The sequence below is a fragment of the Corythoichthys intestinalis genome, chromosome 9 (assembly GCF_030265065.1).
Source record: "Corythoichthys intestinalis isolate RoL2023-P3 chromosome 9, ASM3026506v1, whole genome shotgun sequence".
Lineage (NCBI taxonomy): Eukaryota > Metazoa > Chordata > Actinopteri > Syngnathiformes > Syngnathidae > Corythoichthys > Corythoichthys intestinalis.
The window spans coordinates 32361096-32383146 of NC_080403.1; the positions used below are offsets into that span (position 1 = coordinate 32361096).

Sequence of the window (22051 nt, forward strand, 5' to 3'; positions counted from 1 at the left end):
ATAATAATTTTAACCAAACATGAATTAATAAGGCACATATTTGAGTGATATAAGCACATTGAAAAACAATCATTATCAGCAATGTATTTTTAATACAAAAAAATACTAGAATAAAATTAACATTTGTCCTGCTAAATTTAAAACTATATACAGTAATTTAACCCTTAAAGTCCTGAGCCTTTTTGTGTGTATGTGTGTGGGGGGGTATGTGTGTGTTTCGGTCGTTTGTTTTCTAAATACTTTTTTAAAAAAGTGCAAACTTGAACGCTGGGCTGAACTTTTTTTAACAACTTAGGTGCGTTCAGTCCCCTCAGCAATAACACTTTCGCAAATAATCACTCCAAATATAATATCGAAATACAAATGAAATTGAAAGAACACAAAAATATAATAACAGTGAAAATAAAGTTTACTGAGAAGAACATGAAAACAAATTATCATTTTGGACAACTCAAACCTCTTATCTCCCACACTTATGTTGTCAGTACCTCGACCAATGACATGAGTAGGATTTTGTCTGGTCATTGTTCTGTCAGCTCATTAGTCAAAAAGCAAGAGAGGCGGGGGAATACGTTTCACTGCATATTCTTGTAAAGCATCATACAAGTATTCGTTCGTTCTTCAAATAAGACACAATTTTTGAGTTTCATGATAATACAGGACAACACGCGTCCCATGAAAGCTCAATACGCGACGATTCCATTTTTCCAGGGACAGTTGGCAACCCTAATAGGAGTAGAAGCTAGCTGTGTGGCTCGCTCTTACTGCTGATCAAGAGGACAAGCTTATGTAAATAAGAAAAAAGCTAATTGTATTATTCTGACCAATTACATAACAGGGTTACATGAGGTAGAGTGTGACATTCAATTAAAGCTGACTATTTTATAAAAATATGAAAAATAGAAACAAGGACAAAGTTGCTTGACCTATTCTTATGGAAACATGTCTGATGATGTCAATTCTAGTGTATTGTGTGATTAACTACGGTCTTTTAGGTAAAAATAACAGGGTTGCATGCATGTTGTGTGACACGTTCCAAGAATATTAATTAACATTTGAAATGTTCCCCAAGTTACAAGAGACATCAATGTGTATTTTTCTAAAACTGGTGAGATTTTAAAGACAATTATTATTCTGTTTATTTTTCAGAGCAAAAATATTGAAGTATATCAATACCAGATATACAGTGCATGAGATAACCAAGATAAAAAGTTAAAAAAGGAAAAAAAAAACAAATCACAGCACTATTTCTATTGTTTGGCGGCTCGTTTGGAGACTGAAAATGGTAAACCTGTCCCACTAAATCATATGAATTTTTTTTTTTAACACGTAAACTTTAAAAAATCCACGTTTACATTTATGTTGATGAGGATAAAGGGGAAAATATTCACAGCTTTCGTGAGGAAAAACAGAGTAATTTCGCGAAGGATGTCATTCTTGGTGTCAAATGTCGCGATGTCTATTATCTAGATTCCCAGGCCCATAGAATGAATGAAGCACTGATGGCGTCCCCCTTGGTACCATCAATTTGCATAAAATACATTATTTTTCTGCGTCCAAAACACTATATCAGGTTATGATGTGTTTTTCGTGACTGTAAAATTATTTAAAAACGAGAAAAACCTTTTCTTATAGTTAACCCAATCTAGAATTTGGCATCACGAATCGCTCTTAGAATCTCCGTACTAAAAAGGAGACCAACTTCAATTGTTTTGTCTCCAGTTCTGAAAGCGCCGCAACATCTGTTATAAGCAGTGGCTAACCGTAAGCACTACAACTGGGCCTTCAAGACAACCGAGATCCTGAACCAGAGATGTTTTCGGACTAATGTAGTATATTTAATTATTTTTGTATTCCCACATGAGCTGTAATTTTAGAATAGTGATTGCCACCACCTGCTACCTTACAAATCATTTTTGAAATTTACATTTCATTTGAACTTAATTTAACATTAAACCCTCTTTCACACATACCCGAACACCGTTAAAATCCCGGGATTGAAACAGGTAGCCATTATGTGTGAAAGCAATTTACCAGGTCAACTGACACTGAGATTACGCGGACATTTACCAGGTCGCGTCGTAGTATAATGTCCGAGGCTTACCTGGGATGCTGAATGACGGGCGTTGAATTCCCGGATCACGGCACGAAGGCTAATGACGTAAATATCATGGCGGGTTCATCGTCATTTCCTCTTTCTTCGCAGTAAGACGAAAAGCGATAAACAAACATCCCAATTATCAACAAGGCAAATATCATATATTAACGTGTCCTGGGTCAGTCCCGTGGTCTCCTCCCCATGGGACGTGCCCGGAACACCTCACCAGGGAGGTGCTCCGAAGGCATCCAAATCAGATGCCCGAGCCACCTCATCTGGCTCCTATGATACAGAGGCGCAGCGGCTCTACTCTGAGCCCCTACTGGATGACTGAGCTTCTCACCGGAGGAAACTCATTTCGGCCGCTTGAATCCAGGATCTTGTTCTTTCGGTCACGACCCACAGCTTGTGACCATAGAAGAGGATAGGAACTAAACATGTGTCGATTACCAGTTTCAAGGTATACCACAGTATGAAAACGTCAAGGTTTCAAAACCGCAAAAAATTTCCATCATACCTAAGGTGTTAGCTATTTTTTATGTCCCAAAAATGCATGGAGAAATCCTTTGCTTGCAGCTGCAAGGCTCAACCCTCCCCCACCTGTCGTTGCTCAGTGTCAGTGAGTCAGCTGTGCTACACAATGGCTGGAGGAGGTTAAACTCCCGAACTTTTTTCCCTCATCGAAGAAAATAAAATCGTTGGTATGGGAATATTTTGGCTACAGAAAAAAACAGACGGCCACAGCTTAGAGGAAGATGGCCACCCGACATGTAAAACATGTTTGCGGAGGGTGGGTGCCAGGGGGGCAATACCTCGAATATGATTTCGTATTTATACAAAATTAAAGGCTAGTAAACACGGTCTTGAACTTTTCCCACCAGCTGCAAGAGTTATCTCCAGTGTGTTTAGCGGTGGTAAAACGTGGTGTTTTTTTCTCTCTGGCAACTGTCTGTGTTGAGAAAGACTGTGTGTGTATATAAAATGTAAACATGATAAAAGTCATACGCACGTGCTTTTAATGGAAAATAATCATTTTTCTTCTGACGGTAATAAGGTTGGGCTGTGGGTTCAGGCTGACCTAACGACTGCATTTATTTTAATTTTATTTAGATTTTTTTTTTTTTTTTTAACTTAACATTATACTTATACTTAATCGATGGACTAGTTTGTTAGAATAATCAAGTAATCGGATAAGGAACATGAAAAGTTAAAATACCTGAGCTGAGTCTCAAACGGTCAAATTTTTTTTCTAAAAATAAGAATCTATGTACAACAAAAAAATAATAGGCTATCTTACATAGAAAAATTACGCTAGCTTAAATGCTATAAAATGCTAAAGTTTTTTTTACAGTGCTCTTATCAAATGGTTCAGACACATATTCCTGTAAAAAAAACAGCTAAATATACCAATAAACTAAATTATGAATGACATTAGCTCGAACAAAAACTTACGTTGGTCTTAACAGGGAGCAGTTGGATTCAGCCATGTGAAAAGAGGCATACCAGAGGGCAGTGTATCCACCCTAATCAATAAAACTAAATGCAAAAACTTTCAAAATAAATTATTACAACGCCACTTTAATTAAACAAATACTCGAAACAACAAAATTTCATTCGAATATTTTTTTCTAATCGAATACTCGAGTTAATCGATTAATCGTTGCAGTACTAGTTTTAATTAGTCTTGAGGGGGTTTAAGAAAATTTGCATTTTAGGGAGAATTTCAGACTTATCCGGTCTTTTAAAATAGATTTTTGTAAATTAGGTCTAAAGACAAGTAAAACTGACTCAGAAAGTGTAGGTTTGAATATTTTATAGATGTAGATTATTTAAAATATGAAGGGTGGCATGTAAAATGTTCTCCAATTCTGGAATGACCTTAATGCTGAATGAATAATTTAAAATCTTGCCAAGTTTAACACACCTCCTATATTGGATCTCTTTAGATAATGCTGTGTATACAGGGTGTACAGACAGTTAACTAATTGGCTTTTTTTTTTTCAATCTGCAGTTCAAATGTTCAACACATATACCCTGCATTTTTAGGTAACGTATGTTTTTGAGTAGACCTCCCATCCTCCTAAAAAATGAACTGAATACTCATCCCTTCCGGAGAATAAACCCGTGTGCATAATTTTGTATATTTTGCCTGTGGAAAATGTAAAACAGCTAGAAAGGTGGGATACATGCGGTTCTATCAATCAAGCGAGTGAGGAAAATACACCTCACTCAATAGGTTGAAAATCCCTGAGGAAGTGTGGGGCTAATATTTATTCACTGATAATAACTCCTTCCTTGAGGGAGCCAGGTGGCATCTGGCAACAAATATACCCAGTCACATTCAAACCCCGCAAATCACATTACTCGCTATGCACCTTGGCTATTGTCACTGTGCAAGCCTGCAGTTTAATTACTCCATTTTGTTTTGTAACATAAAGTGTTGCTAAAAATAATTCTGTGGACACATGCCATTAATAATTAGTTGAGTTAGACCTAAGGCAGCAGATAGGGAAAACAACAAATATGGATTAGACGAGACATTGTCGTCGCTTGCTGTGTTGATTTTTATGGTCTCTTTTTTCAATTGATGAAAAGTGACAGCAAGGCGGAAGTCTGAAAATCTGAATATTTAAACAGAATACTGACAGGTGACCGTGCATGTGTGTGTGTTGCCCTCAGACATGTTCTTGTTTAATTGGTATAGTCTTTGTATAGTCACTTGCATTTCAAAAACACCTAGATTTTTTTCCCCCTGACACCAGGCTACTTCGAATCGTCAATAAGTGCTTTGTTGCTATCAATAGCTTTTTAAACAAAAGGGTAAAATATGTCCGCTTTACATCTATCTGTAATTACATAAGCTGGTGTTATTTTCAGCAAATGAAATGAAAGCTTTGGAAGTGTTTTACTTCAGTTGCAGTGATTGTGGAGAAACACCACCTACATTGTCACACTGCATTACCACCTACACTTAATACTCTGTTTAGTGTTATTAGCTTCCCCACATTCACACAGCTGTTATTATACAGTATGTGTTATGTAGAAAATACTGTGTGTCATCTTTACGATTAGTCAGCTACTACTTCTCCTTTCGACACTCAAAACTGATGAAATAGTTCAACTAAAATGGTTTTAAGAAACTATTTGTAATTAACAGAATTATTTTAGGGCTGTCAAAATTATCGCATTAACGGGCGGTAATTAATTTTTTAATTAAAAGTGGCATGGAAAAGAATGAATGAATAATCACGTTAAAATATTTGACGCATTTAACGCACATGCCCCGCTCAAACAGATTAAAATGACAGCACAGTGTAATGTCCACTTGTTACTTGTTTTTTTTTTTTGGCGTTTTGTCGCCCCCTGCTGGCGTTTGGGTCCGACTGATTTTATGGGTTTCAGCACCATGAGTGAGCATTGTGTAATTATTGACATCAACAATGGCGAGCTACTAGTTTATTTTTTGATTTAAAATTTTACAAATTTTATGAAAACGAAAACAGTAAGAGGGGTTTTAATATAAAAATTCTTTAACTTATACTAACATTTATCTTTTAAGAACTACAAGTCTTTCTATCCATGGATCGCTTTAAGAGAATGTTAATAATGTTAATGCCATCTTGTTGATTTATTGTTATAAGTACTTATTTACTGTATGTTGAATGTATATATCCGTCTTGTGTCTTATCTTTCCATTCCAACAACCAATTTACAGAAAAATATGGCATATTTTATAGATGGTTTGTATTGCGATTAATTACGATTAATTAATTTTTAAACTGTAATTAACTCGATTAAAATTTTTTAATCGCTTGACAGCCCTAAATTATTTATGCTTAAGTAACTAAACAATCTAGTATTTCACAAGTATTTAGAAAATATATACAGAAATTTTCAGACAATAAGGCACACCTGACTATAAGCCGCCACCCACCAAATCTGACACGAAAACGGCATTTGTTCATAGATAAACCACACTGGACTATAAGCCGCAGCTGTACTCACTGTATCATTGGATATTTACACCAAAAGATATTAACCGATAACACTTTATTTGGCAGCTGCATCATAAGACTCTCATTAGACCAAATGAACCACCATTAAGTTTTGTACCAATTGGTCACAAAGCTTCATTGCATCTAGAAGCTTCATTTGGCCATCACTGCACCCTTAGGGGAGACGGTCAACCTCTGCTGCCACCTGCTGTCAACACTGTTGTCGTCCAACATGCCTCCTAGCATGCATTGCAGCACTACAGTAGGCCTGCAGCTATCGATTATTTTAGTAGTCGATTAATCGAATAATTAGTAATCGGATAAGGAACACAAAAAAATTAAAATAGCTGACTTGAGCCTCAAACGGCATAAAAAAAATAAATAAATGAGGATATATGTGCAACAAAAGAACAATTGACTAACTTACATAGCAAAAGTCTGCTAGTTTAAATGCTATGAAATTTTACACTACTCTTAACAAATAGTTTAAACACAAATTCCTACAAAAAACGGCTAAATATACCTTAAAACTAAATTACAAATGCATTAAAAAAATATTAGCTCAAACAAAAACTTAGCTTATGATGGTCTTAACAGGGAGCAGCTGGATTCAGCCATGTGAAATCAGGCAGACTAGAGGGCAGTGTATCCGCCCAAATCAATAAAACTAAACGCAAACACTTTCAAAACAAACCATTACAACGCCACTTTAATCAAACGAATACTCGAGGCAGCAAAATTTAATTCGAATATATTTTGTTCTAATCGAATACTCCAGTTTATCGATTAATCGTTGCAGCACTACAGATGTAAATACAAATCAAAATTCATGTTTTGTGCTAATTTTATTCTTCAAATACTATTCCAGTTTGTTTTTTTTTAATTAATTTCTATACATGGTATTTAGTAACATTTTATTTGACAGTGGCGCCGTAAGACTGTCATAAGACCATCATAATTATGGCATGACACTGCCATGAGCATGAATGAATGTTTAAGATAGATGTCATTTTGTGTCATCCGGCAAATTATCTCACTTTTGAATGGATGTAAATGATCCAAACTGGGTATAAATTGAGTTTGTGACATAATTTGCCGGATGACACTTAATAACATCTGTCATAAGCATTAATTTATGGCCATGATAGTGTCATGTCATAATTATGACAGTCTTATGGCAGTGTTATGACGCCGCTATCAAATAAAGTGTTGCCTGTTAACCCAAATAAATCAACAAATAAGCCGCACTGGACTATAAGCTGCAGGATTCAAAATGAGGGAAAAAAGTAGCGTATTATAGTCAGAAAATGACGGTAATTGACACTAAATGACATTTAAGAAATAATGGAGTTAATTTTTAATTAATGAATACACTGAGCGACATTTTTTTAAAATATGTTTTTATATGTCGAAAGCTGTTTTTAATTGATTTTGGCTGCAAAATCTAAAACTGATCTCAGTTTTTCTAAAGGTCAGGTTTTATTCTCCAGTTTACCAATTTACCGTTGTTACTACATGCATGCAGTCCTTTGAAAAACATAATACGTTTGAATAAAATGCCATTTCTTTATTATTATATTTTTTATAAAACAAGCACATATGGTAAGTACAATGTTTTTCATATTTTTAAGAAAACAGGGATCCTATAGTTAAAAAACTTGACGCAATAGACAAAACAAATCGATTTTAGATTCGCTAACCAAAAATTAAGTTAAAAACAGTTACTGAAACAGTAAAGAATATGTTGCCCAGTATTGTCACTCCAAATTAATGATTCGAGATGTCCCCGATCCGATCACGTGAACGTAAATCATTTCCAGAGGATCGGAATCGGGCAAAAAGGATCGGGTTTTTTATTAAAAAAAAACAAACAAAAAAACCATTTAAAAAAATTTTTTTAAGGGCTGAAAAATAACAAAATGATCTAAAAATACAATGGCACTGCCAAAAGAAACAAAAACATATATGTTTTATACTCCGAAACACTCCCGGAAAAAGCAGAAGAGGAAGTATTGTAAACAGTACAGTACAGTAACATGTTTGGAACATTTCTTCAAATTAAAAAAAATAAAGTTTTTTATTTTTCGGTGTCAGATCGGAACTCTCAACAGTATCGGCAGACTCTCAAAATCAGGTGAATCGGACTCAGGTGCAAAAATATGAGATAATATTAATAAATAATATATAAATATGTGATGTGAGTATGATTATCAAAAAAAAGAGGCGGGCATTAATTTGTGTTTACTCTTGCACACAATTTTCACAAAATTCACTCCTAAATGATGATACATGCTACAGTCTATTTACTGACCTACAGATATAGGCATCAGGAGCATTTGTGGGGTTTAACATTTTTCTTAGGGACACTTTGATGTGGTCACAAAAGCTGAGGGTTCAACTTCACGGGGGGGAAAATTGTAGTAGGCCAAGTTTGAATGTTCCAATTTTTTCTATTATACTCATCACATCGAAGTTACTATGACATACTCATTTCTTAATGTGGTCAATTTGTAGGGGGTTGAGAAATTCGAATTGATTTATAGGTTCAAATTATATCAGTTTCTTTCTTCTCATTATGATGTACTATAGATTTTTTTTTTTTTACAGTGTTTGGTCTGCACAAGTTTGAATGATGGACTTATTTAATCTGTGTTGCCGTCTTTTTGTGCTTTGCAGGTTCCTTGGGAGCTTTTAAAGTTGGACAAGCGTCCCACAGCAGCAGAAGGCATGAAGCAACACTGTGGCTGATCCATGACACTAAACTCCACTCGCCCTCTGCTCTCATCAAACCGGACAATCAATCACTTTCACTTTCCCATCCCCACGAAGCTACACAATGGCCAGCAAGAGGAAATCCACCGTGCCCTGCATGATACCATCCAAATCCAAACATGTGCGCGAGGAAATTATCCTGGGCTCGCTGCCAGAACTCCTACCGACAATCCCGGAAGACGGCATACTCAGCATCTCTGGAGAAGAGTCTGGCCATGTCTCTCATAGCTCATCCAAATCTGAATGTGGCAGCGAGGTACAGAAAGGAGGTACATACAGTTGTCCGCCGTGCTCTTTTGAGTCCAGAGATTTAAACTACTTTTTAGATCACATGCACAACTGCCACTTAGACTTCAGGGCCCAGCCCACTTTCTACTGCCTGAACTGTGGGATCTCCGTTGTTCGCTTTGAGGCTCTGGCCCTGCATAATGCCAAGACTCATCCTAAGATCATGGAGGGCTTAATGACCGCCTCTCTGAGTGTCAACAACAGAGATGGAATCACAACAGTGGAGCAAAGCCTCTTCACGGACAATGGAGACCACTACCGAGAATCTGGAATCTCCCTTAGCAAAACCCCCATTGCAAAGATGATCAGAGCCAAGGGAGAGCACAAAAAGATTGTAGTATCGCATACCGTGGAAGTATTGAAGAAAGCTAGTGGGAAAGATGTCGACCCCAGCATGCTGACAAATGTGCCTGAACTCCAAAACGGGGCTCTCAGTGTTTCTGGCGCCCAAGCTATGCCGAGGACAGCTGTAAGTCACGTGATCGCGACAACAGTGTCCAACCAAGTCTTTCACCAGCACACTCCCTCCCTGTACTCCCCCCCTTCCTCCGATTCCAATAAAGACCTTCCAAAGGTAATGATCCCTCTTAGCAGCATCCCCACCTACGATGCCGCTATGGACACCAGCAGCTTTCTTAAGACATCCTTTGGCAAGTTCCCCTACCCGACCAAAGCGGAGCTCTGCTACCTGACAGTGGTGTCAGAGTTCCCCGAAGAGCAGATCAAACTGTGGTTTACTGCCCAAAGACTCAAGCAGGGCATAAGCTGGTCTCCGGAGGAAATCGAAGAGGCCAGGAGGAAGATGTTCAACACAGTGTTCCAGGGCGGCGCGCCCCAAAAGCAACCCGCGACGCAGCGTCATGTCAATCACATTGTTACTCACCACACCGTAACAGCCCCTTCAGGTTCAAAAGGACCAAACTTTCCCATGGCTGAAGTCCCCTACGGCGGTGGAAGAACCAGACCTGTGGGAGTAATGGCCAAGCAGGCCAGCATGTCGTCTAATCCCCACGTGACGAGGGTCTCGTATTCGACTCCGCTGCTTTCTCAGAAGGTTCCGTCTTTAGTCAGAACAACACAGACGCTGACCAAGAACATTCAACCAGCTGCAGAGCCAGAGAAGAGCAGCAACGGCCTCGGCGCGGACGCGGCAGCTGGATGCAGCCGCAGCAGCAGTAGCAGCAGTACCTGCAGCAGTAGCAGCAGCATCACCAGTGTCACCGGATATTCCAGCAGCAGTATCAGTGGTGAGGCCGTCGCCCGCAAAACCGTGAACAACAGCAGCCCGACTAACGGCATCCACAACTTCGCTGCCTGCGCCACAAATATTAGCAATAACGATTTGCACTACGTCAATCCCCCCAATGAAAAGATGCGCAACAGTTTACTGACAGGATCGGAAGGTTTAAACAGTCACGGCGCCCTAGAAAACACCAGCAACATCAATCATAACAATCATAACAGCGTCGTAATCAGTCCTCAAGAGCACGCCGACACCTTGAGGAAGGACAAGCAACGCAGCATTCAGAGCACCAACAGCAGTATTACCGATGAACACGCTGCCTCGAAAGACAATGTTCCCCACCTGAACCACGCCAGCACTTCCCCCACTGAAAGCACCACCAGCACCACCGTCATTACAAAAAGTAGTTCATCTGTGATGGATGAGGGCAAACGCAACAAGGAGTTGAGCATAAAAGGCATGTCAATCTTGCAGCAACTCATCAAGGAGGACGACCTTTTTACTGGAGACAGAAGTTCAGAACAGAAAATGGAACCCATCAAGATCAACTTCAAAAGGCTGAAAATGAACGAAAGCGAGAGCATATCAGAGATGGCGCGTCAAGAACACAAAGCGGAGATAGGCGAAGGATCCTTCTCACTTCCCTGGGCCGCCAACAAGAACGCCCGGCAGCTGCGCATCCTTCGCCAGGCGTTCTCCAGCGCACGCTGGCCCAACAGTCAGCAATACGAAGAGTTAAGCAGACAGACTGGCCTCCCCAAGTCTGAGGTGGTACGCTGGTTCAGCGACAGCCGCCATAGCCACAAGAATGGACAACTCAAGTGGCTGGAGACCTACCTGCGACCAGCTCTGGATGCAGAGGAAGCGGGCGGTAGATTAGACGCCGAAGCCAAATCGCAGCAGGACCAGTCGGTTGCCGCAGTGAAACATTCGGAGCAAGACGTGAACAAAGCCCTGGAAGAAGAAGGAAAAAGAAACACTGACCAACCGCTTCAATGGCAGGATTTAACCTCACCACTGCGAGGTCTGGTGGCGACTGAGGGAAGTGGCGAGCTCATCAATGCTGAGACCTCCACGAAGCCGGGAGTCTTGAAGGACGCCTGGCCGGAAAGAGACCATCAGCAGCTAACTGCTAGCCAGCCACTTATTGAACAACCCAACGATGCCAATCAGACCAGGTGAGTCAAATTGTTATTTCTGAGACTGAATGAAGTTCACCGTTTCCAATGGTAAAAACCTTTAAAATTTTTAAATGTATCTGGTCCTTTATTTTTTTATTCACTTCACATAATTTACACTTCATGTTGTTTCATTACATTCCGTTACATTCGTTCACACACTTTGCACTGAAACATAACTATTCGCAGACAATATTCTCAGTTTAGATTAATAGGACTTCTATCTCCATCGATGGCATTCAATAAAGTTAAATACTATGGGGGAAAAAACAACTTTAGAATGTTAGTTGGGACCGTAACCAGTCTGTGTTTCTGTTTTTATTCATTTTAATTGTATTAGTTTAGAATGTGTTTATAAGTTTTAAAAAATCCTATTAAAAATATATATTACCGTATTGGCCCGAATATAAGACGGTGTTTTTTGCATTGAAATAAGACTGAAAAAGTGGGGGTCGTCTTATATTTGCTGTCTAGACGTTATACCCATTCACGACGCTAGATGGCGCCAGATATCATTGAAGCGATGTTCTGTCATGACAGATCTCAGCTACTCTCAAGTTTAACCGGTTTGCATTATTTTATTGTAACTTTGATGGTTAATGCAGTTATTGCAATTTTGTTGTTTTATCACATTAGATTGGTTTATTTAAATTTCAAAAACCAGAAGCCATTAATTTACGAACGTGATTGCACTTTAGTTTACATATTTAAATGTTCAGATATTAATATTTAAAAGAGGCAAGATAACATGCTTTTTCTCTCAAATATATTGTTATAATCATTTTTTTCAAATTTACTGTAATTATTTTCTGTATAAAAATTAATTTGGTGTTCAAAAAGTCTTTTTTCAAACTTGAGTCTTGAAAAAGAGGGGGTCGTCTTATAATCAGGGCCGTCTTATATTCGGGCCAATACCGTATTACCCATTTTTAGGGCTGCAGCTAATAATTGTTTAGGTAATCGATCAATCTATCCGTTAGTTTGAGTAATCGGATTCCGGACATTTAATGTGTTGCCGAATAAGTTTTAGGATTTTTTAAACTTTTTTATTGCTTTTGTTTTTATGATTTGTAGTGTTTAGGCATGCAATAATATTTATTTTGGCTTGCTAAGATTACCATATCGAAAGGGCATTAAATGCGAGTAAAAAAATAAACTTACTGTTTCTTCAAACTATGCAGAATTGCACTTTAATTTCACTAGAGCAATAAATGTATTTAAAAATAAATTAAAATACCTGAGCTTAGCCTCAAACGATATAAAAAAACAAATAAGGATCTAAGTACAATAAAAGAACAATTGGCTAACTTGCATAGCAAAGGTTCGCTAGCTTAAATGCTATATAATGCTAACTTTTTTTTAACAATGCTCTTTACAAATCACTCAAACATATACCCGCAAAAAAAAAAAAAAAAAAAAAATGCTAAATATACTTGTAATCAAAATAAAGAACACATAAACAAAACATAATAGCTCAAACAAAAACATACCTTATGTTGGTCTTAACAGGGAGCAGCTGGATTCAGCCATGTTAGACAAGTTCTGGAATATTCACTTTTGCCACTAGAGGGCAGTGTATCCACCCAAATCAATAAAACTAAATCGGACACTTTCAAAGCAAACCATTAAAACATCACTCTAATTAAACAAAACAGCAAAATTTGACATGAAGCTTTTTTCTAATCGAATTACTAGAGTTAATCGATTAATCGTTGCAGCACTAATATTTAAAAAATAAATAAATTAATTAAGACCAAAAATAATAACTCGCTTTGTAAGGGATTAAAGCAACACTTGGTAACTTTGCAGTTTTGTGGATTTTAGCGACATGAGTGGACAAAAGCAGTAGTGTTTTGCCTTAAGGAAGACTACGTTTCCCATGACGACCAGCACACACCCGAACAGTGTCATAAAATCCTCAATGAATCAAAAATCTCTCGGTCGCCTCCAGATGGAATAAACAACATTTCTGTTTCCAGCAGCTGTGTGAAGGTCCAATAGTAATAAGGTAATGAATCCATTTGTTGCTAAACAATAGCATATGACAGTTAGCACCCACACACCCCCGAACTCATCATCACTGACGAGTTTGGTTGGGGGGGGGGGGCACTCCAGCGAGTGAAAGCCGGGGCAAAGTTCATTCTGTATATCCTGGTGGCCTCTTTTTTTCCTCCTCAGACAAAACTTTTTGTCTCTTTTGTTGCTCTGCCATCTTTGCAGCGTTTGCATCGACTTCCTTCTTTATAATGAATGGGGAAAGGGGGAAGTGACCTATGCCGTAAAGCAGTCAGCGCATTTGTAGTTTTTTTGTGTGTGGCAGGGTTCCTGCCCCCCTCCTCAAAGTTAATTAGTGCCGGTGAAAGCGATACAGACCTCCTCAGGCCATAACAGAGGTGTTATTCAACTAGTTGTCAGTCAACATATTATCACAAATGCTATGAAAATACTTTATAAAGGTTGAAAAGTTAGCTAGTGTTGCTTTAAATGTCATTAGTGTGTCCCGGAAAGGGTTAAATGGTTCATCCTTTTTTTTTGTAACCATAATATTCTACAACCAAACTTCTAAGTACTCTTACCTTCTGATAGTTTTGGCTCCTCCTACTTGGAAAAAAAGATACTTTGCCTGAATAAAATAAAATGAAAAACCTAAGACTAAAAGGATTGCTTCTTAATCACTGTTGTCAACATTCATTTGAGCACATGAAGAGAAAGAGGAATGTGTGGGAAAATAAAATTGAAGAAAAGCTGTTTGACTGATTCTATCCTTTTGTACAAGGCAATACAATAAAACCCCAGACGATGCCAGGAAAGCATACCATCTTGTTTTGTGGGGAATGCGTATGTGTAGAGACGTTCCGTCAAAATGTTTTCAGCCCAGTGTTTTTTTTTCTTCTTTTTAATTCTATTTTTAGGTAAGAAGTAGTCTAGCTCATTGAATTATACATTGAGAGTGCATGCTAATACATGTGAATAAATCATAACAATTGTGTTCAGTAGGGTGGATTTCCAAGAGCCGTGCTCCTTACTGTATACCAGTGACGTGCGGTGAGGTTCATGGTTGGTGAGGCACTGACTCCTTTAGTGTCAGATTTCCAAATATATAAACCAAAAAGGGTAGCTTATTCAATTGGCTACTGGTTATTTCATATCTCATCAGCATTCTTCACAAAACAGGCACACACGGTACATATTATCGATACGTAAAAGTAAGAAAATAACATGCATTTGCTCTACACCCTCAATGTGTTGGCCGTCACCATTCTATAATTAATGCAACATAAATGAGAGTAAAGAGTGGTGTACAAAACCACAGAATTCAATTCTGACCTTTAGTGAAATATTCAGTTGTTTTTAAAACTTTTAATTCTGAAACTTTAATCAATTTATTACAGATTGCTAAACAAAAAGTGTGAAAAGAAAAATAATATTTTATTTAAGGCCAAAATTTAGTTTTTAAATATTCTATTGTATTTTTCTTGGTCCAAGCTCTTGTTTTTTAAAAATTTTTTTAATAAGATTGAAATGAAAACTGTTTGTGGTCTTGCGCCTGTCCTTCACCACAAAAACCGGCGTTACTTTGGAAGGGCATAGGTTTTGTCTCAACATTCGTAGGGACGATATAACAGCATAACCTGCATGTAGGTACACTTTTTGCTGGGGACGGGACATTAATTGGACCAAACAGATTGGATGAAGGGGGCAAAGGGCCACATTTCTAATGTATATGAACCTAATTAATTAATTGGCAAAATGATCAATGCAAAATAAATCCTTATCTACTGATAATAACTTTTACGTGCATTGGTTTAGATGAGACACTGTTCAATTCAAACCTTTGTTTTCAAAAAATACTAAAGAAACATTTTGAAAACTTCCTGAATAAATGTCTGGTTTTTATTAGCAAACATAAACATAGTGAAAATAATTCACTTAATAATGGTAGGGTCAATTCTATCCTTACAACATACGGAACTATTGAAAGATCTAAATTCTCTATATAACTGAACATTATATCATGCAAAAAAGGTAAGGTTGCTTAAAAGTTGGTGGGGACAATTTTAGCATGCTGAAAAGTTGGTAGTGTTATGTCCCTACCGTCCCTATGCAAACCTACGCCCTTTTAGTAAAAGTCCTCCTTATTTTCCTTTACTTAAAAAAAAAAAAAAAATCTCTCCGCCTCAATGGAGAGGATTGCTTCAATTAGATCGTTCTATGTTCTATTTGACAAGCCAGAAAACACAGTGGATGTGTCCAAATGTCTAGCTAACCTTTCATCTTTCTCAGCAAAACCATGTAATCGTTCTACATATATGCCACTTTTAGAAGAGCTACACGCTCATCGTTACCACCAAATGTTAACTCCTGTTTAGCTAGGATGCAGGTTGCATTAATGAGGTCTTTCAAACTCTTTTTCTTTACCTTAGCTTTTGAGGATGCTACCGTTGAGCTTCCGCTGTTCGTCAAAGCCAAATCGATCCTTGAGCTTCCAAAAGTTTTTAAAGCAAACAGGCTTTGAATGTGAGTGGTCGAGCTCTCATGTTTGCTGAGGCTTCGTGGTAGTTTTTTAATGTCACAATATCTCGTGTTAGTCCAGACATTGGCACAAGTTGAGAAGAAAAGGCAGGGAAAGCAGCAAAGGCGATTTTTCGAAGGACAGCCACATAGACAGTCTTTTCGGGTGTACCAGTCCGTTTGAAAAGCGCGAGTTATCCTCGGTCCCGTAGTTTGAAGCAAACCTTTTAGCTCCGGACAACACCGGCGTTGTGTTAACCGCGTCCACTTTTAACGGAAAGTCCAGTTTCACGTACGCCCCCTTGCAGTGCGGCAGAGTACTATCTGCCGCAGCCTGTGTCTTTTCACTGCGGTTTTATTTCCCATCAGCAAAACTAAATATGTCGCTAACAAACATTAAACTTTAAGGGTTAAAGACATTAGCCAGACTGAGGAAAATCAGGTCAAATAAACGTATCTGGAAACATTATAATGGCGACATGCAGATGTACGGCAACCAGCACGCTCCAATTCCATGTATCAACCCAGTTTGTTAAGGATTGCGCAATCAGAGGTGAGGCTTTACTCATTGCTGCCGCACCTCTCGTTTCATTTCTTTATTTGAACAGGAAATAGGCAAATTCAGCGATTTTGACTATAAAAAATGTTTGAAATGAGTCATAAATAAAGAGCAATGGACAAATATTAATATAAATTTGATGCTATTATTATTTTTTTGTCATGATGACAGGTGAGGCTCTGCCTCCCCTGCCTCCCCTGACCGCACGTCACTGCTGTATACAACCCCTAGCAAAAAGTATGGAATCACCAGTCTCGGACGAGCATTCTCCCAGACATTTTATTATGTAAAACAAACTCGGATAAAAATCTTGGACAAATATTGAATTTGTTCAAAAGTGCAACTCTTTAGCATTCAGAAACACTAAAAAAAATGATTAAAAAACATTGTGGTGGTCAGTAGATGTTACTTTTATAGAGCAAGTGCAGGGAAATAAATATAGAATCACTCCATTCTGAGGAAAAATATATGGAATCATGAGAAACAAACAAAGAAATAACAATCAAAACACATCTCTAGTATTTAGTTGCACCACCTCTGGCTTTTATGACAGCTTGCAGTATCTGAGGCATGGACTTGATGAGTGACAAACAGTATGCTTCATCAATTTGGTGCCAACTCTGATTGCAGTTGCCAGATCATCCTTTCAGGTCGGAGCCTTGCTGTGGACCTTTTTTTTTTCTTCTATTTCCACCACAGGTTTTCAGTAGGGTTGAGATCTGGGCTATTTGCAGGCCATGACATTGACTGGATGAGTCTTTCTCCAAGGAATGTTTGAACAGTTTTAGCTCTGTGGCATAATGCATTGTCAACTTGACTTCATTATCCCCAAACATATTTTCAATTGAAGGGATAAGAAAGCTGTCTAAAATTTCAATGTAAACTTGTGCATTTATTGAAGATTTAACCACAGCCATCTCCCCAGTGCCTTGGCCTGACATTCAGCCCCATATCATCAAGGACTGAGGACGTTTTTATGTTTTCTTAAGGCAGTCATCTTTGTAAATCTCACTGGAACGGCACCAAACAAAATTTCCAGCATCATCACCTTGTCCAATGCAGATTCTTGACTCATCACTGAAAATAACCTTCATCCCGTCATTCACAGTCTAGGATTGACTCTCCTTAGCTCATTGCAGTCTTGTTCTTTTCTGTTTAAGTGTGAATGATGGTTTCCTTTTAGCTTTCCTGTATGAAAATCCCATTTCCTTTAGGCGATTTTGCACAGTTCCGTCATATACCTTGACTCCAGCTTCCTCCCATTTGTTCTTCGTCTTGTTGTACGTCTTCTGTTTTCAAGACATATGGCCTTTAGTTGTTGTTATGACATTTGGATGTCTTCCTCGGTCTACCAGTATGCTTAACTTGAACAACATTGACATGCTGTTTGTACTTGGTCCAGATTTTTGATACAGCTGACTGTGAACAGCCCACGCCTGTGGCAACCATGTTTAGCGTTACCTTCTTCAAGAAGTTTGGTCTCAAGAGACATCTCTCTTGTTGGAGCCATGATTCTTGTGAATCCACTTGGCCCGGTAGCCCTCCAAGGTGTGATAACTGCACTGTTTTTAACTGCTGACTAATGAGATTTAATTAAGGAATGGAAATAGACTGGGTGTGTCTGTATTTTCTACTCAAAATGGAGTGATTCCATATTTTTTTCTTCAGAACGGAGTGATTCTATATTTAGTTCCCTGCACTTGCTCTATAAAAGTAACATTTAAGCTTGAGTTATGCTCCCGCGTTGCTTTGACGGCGCAGCGACTACAGCGTCATTCGACGGTTCTCCGGCCAGGTTACGCGTTGCTCTGTAATTCACCGCCAAGCCACTGGAGGGGAGTTGTGTTATGTTTGTACGGTTTTGGGGCATGCTTGTTGACTTCCTCTTGTCTAGTTTAACGGAGAAAAAATAAACAATGCAAGATGGATCTCTTGAAAGTGGATCTTCAGCTCATCAACAATGAATAAATGTTGATCATACAAATGTTGAGGCGCAGGCGACGCAGAAGACTGTTTCGAGGCGGTCTGTCCAAATTTTGATGCCGCGTTTTTCTAGCCTCGGGTGAAAACCAGCTAGCTGTGGCGGCTAGCTTCAAACTGGCGTCGAGCACTGCGTCCAGCGTTTTGTTCGAGGTCTGCAAAGCCCTCCAGCCCGATTTGTTTGCCGTGTCCTACAACCAGCCAGTGTGAAGCCATAGCAGATTTCTGCCGTGTATGGAACTTCCCAAACTGCGTTGGAAGCCTCGATGTGAACGTTATCATAAAAAGCGCGGAGGCACTCTCAATCAGTGATGTATCGTGTGTGAACTGTCTGTTATTGAAAATTAAAGATCAAAACAACACTTTTGACACCAAACCTGTGCTTTATTCTTCATATACTTGAAGTGTGACACGTAAATAAGTCACAGACTCACAGCAAACATATGTACACAATAGGGTTGTTCCGATCATGATTTTTTGCTCCCGATCCGATCCTGATCGTTTTAGTTTGAGTATCTGCCGATCCCGATATTTCCCGATCCAATTGGAATTGAATCGGGAGCAATAAAAAAAGCAATCATTCCCGATAATTTTTCCTGATCATATACATTTTGGCAATGCATTAAGAAAAAAAATGAATAAAACTCGGACGAATATTTACATTCAACATACAGTACATAAGTACTGTATTTGTTTATTATGACAATAAATCCTCAAGATGGCATTTACATTATTACCTTCTTTCTGTGAGAGGGATCCACGGATACAAAGACTTGTGACTTTGTATATTGTGACTCAATATTGCCATCTAGTGTATTTTTTGAGCTTTCAGTAAATGATACTGCAGCCATGCCCCAATGCATGATGGGAAGTGGAACCATGATGGGAAGTAAAACCATGACTTTGCGTCGTGCTACCAATGGATATATCTTCTCTCCTTTGGGGAACAACTGAAGGTGTTTCCCCACATTGCTTCCCATTATATTTCTGATCATAGGTAGAGGGATTGCAAGCCAATTGAAGAAAGGCTCCAAAGGCTGCCAAAATTCACTCTACTCATTTTGCACTGCCTTTCATCTCTCTATTAAGGTAAAACGGCGTCATTACAGATTGAGCGTGACAGTGAGTGATAGGGTCGTGCAGCGCATATATTAATAGCGTTAAATATTTTAACGTGACACATTTTTTAATTAATTAATTGCCGCCGTTATCGTAATATTGTTGATAACCCTACATTAAGCCTAAACTAAAGACTCTGGATGAGTGTAACATATTACGTCTGTAACGTTAAATACAATTAGAAAATGATTTAATTAAAATATATACTGTATATATTTAAAAAAGGCATGGCCGATATTTTTTTGCCGATTCCGATACTTTGAAAAGGACGTGATCGATCAGGACATCTCTAGTACACAATAAATGATGAAGTGCACGAACCAAAAATACGACATAAAGTAAGCCTGAACGATATATCGTTTAAACATCGCCATCGCGATGTGCGTGTGCGCAATAGTCCCATCGCAAGCACGTGCGATAGTTTTTCTTTTTTTTGATCCACATACGCCTCACTTTCTGGTCTGCGCACAGCCTCCTACCCTCCCTCTCCCAGCCTTTTGATCCTCTCAGTCACTGCGGCACAACAATGGCTTTGATCTGGCCAAAGAAGCAAACTTCACACGGGCATCTGTCAATCATCGTTGAACTTGTTAAACAGTTGCAAGGAAGCCACGCTGGAATGAATGTGTGTACTGTGGGGACGTTGGAGACATTTAAATGCCAGAAGTGATCATGAGGAGTTTGAAATTTCTACATGTCACTTCAACGATCACAGAAAAAAACATGTCTTATACACGGTGACCCAAAAAAAAGTTTACACTGCCATAATACAACTTAAATGCCATGTTTATTCATCTTAGAATTAGAATTGAATCACAAATTATACATTATTGTAAAGAACATGTACAGTACACTCTATTTTTCAATGTGTCCTCCCTTAAGTGTCACAACAGCCTCCAGGCGCCTGCGGAACGCTTCTTTATGTAGGATGCTGTCATCTTTTCCCAAGATCTAACAATGGACCTCTCCAAGGCTGCCACAGCAGTTTGTGGCTTCTTACAGGCACTGTCCTCCACAGTTGCCCATATGCTATAATCCAGGGGATTGAGATCTGGACTCTGGGGTGGCCACATATCACCTTGTCGATCAACTTTTTGGTCGGCACAGATCGGCACTTCCAGACCCAGGTTTTCGTGAGGCTGTTCCAATATCTTTCAGCTTCTTTTTAACTTTGTAGACTGCACATCTGGATATTCTCAGATTTGCTGTAATCTCAGTAGGTGTCAGACCGGCACGCAGCAATTCAGGTACAGCTAAAGTTTTCTTCATTTTCAGCAGAAGCACAGGAATTGTAGAGACGAGAGATTACCAGCTGCATTGAGTGACCTTAATGAATCACTTAAGCATGACAACCTATTTAGATATGTTTCAATGGCTTTTAAACAAGCAGTCAACTGAGTGTAAACTTTTTTTTGGGTCAACCTGTATGTATCTCTTTCCAATGCTAAATCTGAATAAATACATTGGGCACAAAAAACACACACACAAAAAAAAAATTTAAATGGGGGGGGTGGGCTACTTTGCGGTTTTTCACTTATCGCGGCGGGTTCTGGTCCCCATTAACCGCAAAAAACAAGGGATGACTGTACACTGTGGTGATCTAAAGTCTTTCCAAACAGCTATTTAAGTCATCTTGTGAAAATATCTTGAAAAAAAAATATATAAATGTTTTTTAATATCGCAATATAATATCGCAATATATCGCAAACCCCAAAAAAATCGCAGCAATAGTTTTTCCCAATATCGTTCAGGCCTAACATAAAGTGATAAAAAGCTGGCAGTTTTTGACTGACTAGGTCACCGCTTCGTGTGGCCACTCGATTCCGAACACACACAAGTCTCGGTGGTTCTTCCATATTTTTTTTTTTTTTAATTCAATCGCTGACCTTGCCGTTTGGCAAACTTTATGATGTCTTGACGAGACTTGCTCTTGGTCCATTTTTGCGTCTAGAAAAATAATGTTTTACAATGGCGGTGATTTCGCGCTGAACCGGAAACAACAGTCTGAGCTAACCAATCACAGTCCATTTCCGCTCTGTCATATGCGTTGACATGATGCTAGGGTTTGAAAAATCAATATGACCGCGTCAGGTTACGGCCCAGGGTCGTAAATCGGGTCTTCCTTGACGGCGCAGGTCTAACGCGGAGGTATAACTCGGCCTTTACTCACCACCACAATGTTTTTTATTCATTTCTTTTAGTGTTTCTGAATGCCAAGGAGTTGCACTTTTTAACTGATCAACTATTTTTCAAGCTTTTTATCTGAGTTTGTTCTACATAATAAAATGAGTGAGTGCTCGTCCGAGG

The 22051-nt window shown here is 38.7% G+C and overlaps 1 protein-coding gene across 6 annotated transcripts in view; it reads left to right on the forward strand.

Annotated features, from left to right (window-relative positions):
- Positions 1 to 22051, forward strand: part of zhx3a (zinc fingers and homeoboxes 3a) — a 74918-nt gene that overhangs the window by 49310 nt on the left and 3557 nt on the right. For all 6 annotated transcript variants that reach the window (XM_057845296.1, XM_057845297.1, XM_057845299.1 and 3 more), the window contains one exon: positions 8770 to 11574. In XM_057845296.1, coding sequence (XP_057701279.1) covers positions 8930 to 11574 — 2645 coding nt within the window. In that variant the 5' untranslated portion in view covers positions 8770 to 8929. The remainder of the gene's footprint in view (positions 1 to 8769; positions 11575 to 22051) is intronic.